Genomic DNA, 5,000 nt, shown 5'->3' with positions numbered 1-5,000 from the left:
TGTGTGTGTGTGTGTTGAGTGTGTGTGTGTGTGTGTGTTTGAGTGTGTGTGTGAGTGTGTGTGAGTGTGTGTGTGTGTTTGAGTGTGTGTGTGTGTGCTTGTGAGTGTGTGTGAGTGTAAGTGTGTGTGAGAGTGTATGTGTGTGTGTGTGAGTGTGTGTGTTAGAGTGTGTGCGTGTGTGTGTGTGTTTAAGTGTGTTTGAGTGTGTGCGTGTGTGTGTGTGTGTGTGTTTGAGTGTGTGTGTGTGTGTGTGTGTGTGTGTGAGTGTGTGTGTGAGCGCAATCTCTTCAACAACCTCAACCAGCAGAATCAACTTTAAACACTTACTGTCTTATTAATAATGCATCATAAAGGTCTGCTTTTATTTGTGCACTGTGCTGTTGTAAAGTAAAGAACACTGACAGGAAGTTGCTTTCTGAATCCAATATATTTCGAGAATTGAATCCTGTGTGTATATGCGCAGCAGATTTATGGAAAGCCTCAGAAATCCTGTCCGAAATCAGTTTGCGAAGTGCTTTAAATAAATAAAAAACATTAAACGGAAATAAATAAGTTGTGTCATCATTAACCTGAATGACTTACTTTCTTTTATAGAACATAAAGAAGGCATTTTGAAGAGTTGTCAACAAAGCTGTTCGTTATCAATAGCTAAATATTATCATCTGTTATTAAAGTTTTGAGCAAATCCCCGGTGGTAAGGTGACTAATCATTGTACGAACAAAAGGTGTAATAATTTCCATGTCAAATCAAATCAAATAATTGTAGAGCTACCGTTCATAATGTCTTCTCGTCGTTTTAGCTGTTTAGATCATCTTTTTTGTGAGTATTTTTTAAGTCCAGTTCATGTTGCGATTAATCAAATTAATACACTGAAACATCATGTGATTAATTAGATTTTAAAAAATCTAATCGATTTTTACGATTATTTTCCGAAAAAATATTTTTTATATTTTTTCCTGTTTTTATTTCTTGTTTTTACTACATAACAGCACATTTTTCCATAGGTGTATGCATGTACGACTTTTTATTTGTCACCACTGCTACTTTATATCAAAATGTATAAAATAACATAACGTGACATGATGGTATGCAGTTGTGTGGAGATATTTTCGACCAATGAGGTTTGACTGTGGGCGGAGCTACTCAGTGCAACGCTATAAAAACAGCCAACAACGTGTGCAACAAAAAACAAACTTATCATTATTTCATGAAAACCAACCATGTGGCCCTGCGGGTGTGTGTGTGTGTGTGTGTGTGTGATGTACCTGAAGGTGTACGGCCCCATTTCAGTAAGACGAGGTTTGGCTTCTCCTTTGGCGAACTCTTCGGGGTTGGTGACGTTGAAGAAGTAGAACTGAATGTAGACCGGAGGCGGAGGATTCTTCCACGAGGCGAAAACCTTACTGCCCTCCGTCAGCGTGATCTCCTGAACACACACGACACAGCGGAGATGAATATCAGTCTGTCAGCTTTCAGCTCATTGGCTGGAAAACTGAGTTTTTTTAATGATTAGAGTATGCCGTTTTTCTCCTTCCAAATTTTGCATGTTTTTAAATTTTTTAAATTTTAAATTTTTAAATGTGTTATTTGCTACCTTTATATATATATAAAAATATGTATATATATATGTGTATATATATGTATATGTATATATATATATATATATATATATATATATATATATATATATATATATATATATATATATATATATATATATATTATTGGTGGTATTTAAAAACAATTTCTGAATGAAAATGAAATCCTACACCAAACTGCTGTCAGTGTACATGAGAGTTGACAAAATAAACTTTTTTATTGATATCATCAACTCTAGCTTCATTCATCGCACTGGAAAACGGTTGAGTGTTGAGGTCGTTCCGGGTCACCCGAGGTCACGACCTCTGACCTCCAGCGCTCCTTTATTGCCGGCTCAAAGGTAACATTTCGAATTCCTCTGATAAACTTCATTTGTTCTGGATCGTTTTTTTCATGTCGATTGTAATATGTCCTTCCATTATGTTATTATTTTCAGTGTATGGTTTTACATAAAAATTGTTGTTATATGGGTATGTTATGTTTTTGTGTTGTTTTGCTATGCTGTTATATTTTAAAACAGAAGAGTGATGCTATGATGCCGTCTTTTATGTTTCGATATGTTTTTTTGTTAATTTATATCATTTCCACGTTTGATTCAATACGTTACCTGCCAGTGTAAATATTAGCAAAATTTCGAATCAGTTTTTGAGCGAAAATTGCGTCTACATCCATTTTTTTCAGCATATACGACAGTGTCCTAAAAACAAACGCAAATCGCTGTAAATGGGAGATCAGCATTAAGGTCACTCTGGTTCACCTGAGGTCGCGACCTCTGACCTCCGGCGTCAAATGTAACATCTCTAAATTCCTGAGACGCTGATAAAGTCGGCTGGTTCCGGCTCGATGGGATCGGATCGAGTTCAGCCGGCGGAAGAAAGTATTACGAGAAGTACGAAAGACAGTAACTATCAGACCCTCCGATGACCTCTGACCGGCCGAGCGCTGGCGGCGTGTTCGGGGTGACTGGACCCTGCTGGTGTGTTTGAGCAGGACAGAGATCACAAACAGCTCGGCTTTAACTAGTGACTCAGCACTATCACCAACATCGACGGATCGAACACGGAGGACGCTGTTCTTCTGAGGAGACACTTGAGCACAAACTGTAAATAAACACTACTTACATGAAAAGCGTTGCCGTAAACAGCCGTTGCTCGCTTCTAAAAGCAGCGGCGTTTCTCGGAAAACAGAACTGATTCACAAGACAGCTTTAACAACTGTGACAAGTCCTCCCAAAAAAAACGCTGAAAATTTCACATCAACTAGAGGAACTTCTCGACAAAATACACATTTTCGCCTTTATGTATTATTATTATTATTGTGGTTTCACTCAAGTATACCAGATATGTTCATATATATTAGAAATATTAATAATTTATATTATTTTCTTCATATTATTGCTTCAACTGAATATTTCAATGTGTATATATATATATATATATATATATATATATATATATATATATATATATATATATATATATATATATATATATATATATATATATATATATATATATGTATATATGTATATGTATATATATATATATATATATATATATATATATATATGTATATATATATATATATATATATATATATATATATATATATATATATATATATATATATATATATATATATATATATATATATATATATATATATATATATATATATATATATATATAATCATGTATATAATCATTGCTTTTGACTTTAGGAAGGTTAAGGGTCAATTAAAACTAAACACATTCATAAATGTTATAAAACTAAAGATAAAACTAAATGAGCTGCCATAAATATTCCAGAAGAACCCACAAGGCCTCGGTGATGAATCACTGCTAATAAACGCTCTGATTCATATATAAGCTGCTCAGGTTTGACCAGTGAGACTCTCTGACTGATATGATGCAGATATATTGATAATTCTGTTATGGGCTCATAATCACAAAATGTTTGATATGTTGTTTCAACGTCGGCGATGATGAACAGAGGTCGCTGCATTCGACATCTGAACATGTTCAACTTACAAACCTGTCGGCAAAACTACTTTCTTCCCCACTGAAACACACACACACACACACACACACACACACACGTGCGTGCAAGGCTGGACTGAATGACCCTCATTAACACACACACACCTCACAGATCACATGACCATCGGCTCACTCTCGTTCCTCGAATCAACTGCCGAAACTTCTCTTTTCCTCTCGTCTTTTCTCATGTAAAAATCCAGCAGCCACCAGCCAAGACGTCTAGAAAAAACACTGAAGAATTCGCGCAGAACAATGAGGTGTTTATATCTAATCTTCTCTGGCATTTAAGACGCTTTTCTTTTAACAGCTGAACGATTATTTATGTGTCAAAGCCGAGAATCATACAAATTTTTTATTCACCCATCGTCTCTTCTGCTCACCAAGCCTGCTTTTATCTGACGCAAAAATACAGTAAAAATAGTGAAATATTATTCTAACGCAAAACAGACGTTTTCTCTGTGAATGTGTGTTAAAGTGTCATTTATATTTGTGATTTTCTGCATCATTACTGCAGTCTTCAGTGTCACATGATCTTCAGAAATCATCATAATATACCGATTTACTGATTATCAAACATTTCTGATTATCATAAACAGTTATGCTGCACAATATTTATTTTTCAGGAGAACAGCATTTATTTGAAACGTCGTAACATTTCGGATGCATTTACCGTCACTTTAAATCAATTTATTCTGTCTTCGATGCTGTAGAGTTGGGTTCAGAATTGATATAGAAATTGCTGAAAGACTGAAGACAGGTGCATTATCTGCCGTCATTAGCATAAATTGACAATTTTACTTCCGTTTTCACAAGCGCTGAAAACAATTATTCAGCGAATCAAAGCTGGAGTAGAACTGAACAACAAAACATGATAAACCGCATTTAATCTAACCAAACTAGTTAGTGAAATAAAGCCCCTTTTAGACTTGCGCTCTTAGATTTAATTTTTACTGCTTGTGAAATAATAATAATAATAAAGGTAAACAACTGAAATAATTATTAAATCATATTTATAATAATAATATTTGCATTAATAATTACAGTCGTTTTGGAAAGAAGTCTCCTTTTCTCTGATTAAAAATACACAAAAATAGTAAAATATTATTCAAACGCAAAACAGCCGTTTTCTCTGTGGATGTGTGTTAAAGTTTATTTTATTTCTGTGATTTTCAGCATCATTACTCCAGTCTTCAGCGTGACATGATCTTCAGAAATCTGAATAATACACTGATTTACTGATCGACAAACATTTCTGATTATTATCAATGTTAAAAACCGTTGTGCTGCTCAATGTTTTTGTGGAAATCGTGATACATTTTATTTTCCTTGATGAATAAAAGTATTAAAAAGCTATTTAGTTT

General features: G+C 34.2%; 1 protein-coding gene across 1 annotated transcript in view; it reads right to left on the bottom strand.

Moving 5' to 3' along the window:
- The window catches only part of scarb2b (scavenger receptor class B, member 2b), a 24,168-nt gene that overhangs the window by 17,025 nt on the left and 2,143 nt on the right, over positions 1-5,000 (bottom strand). The window contains 1 exon segment of the mRNA XM_043234399.1: positions 1,267-1,427. Coding sequence (XP_043090334.1) covers positions 1,267-1,427 — 161 coding nt within the window.

The sequence above is a fragment of the Puntigrus tetrazona genome, unplaced genomic scaffold (assembly GCF_018831695.1).
Source record: "Puntigrus tetrazona isolate hp1 unplaced genomic scaffold, ASM1883169v1 S000001111, whole genome shotgun sequence".
Classification (NCBI taxonomy): domain Eukaryota; kingdom Metazoa; phylum Chordata; class Actinopteri; order Cypriniformes; family Cyprinidae; genus Puntigrus; species Puntigrus tetrazona.
Note: the sequence above shows the minus strand (reverse complement) of the source record. Positions and strands in the feature narration are given on the sequence as shown.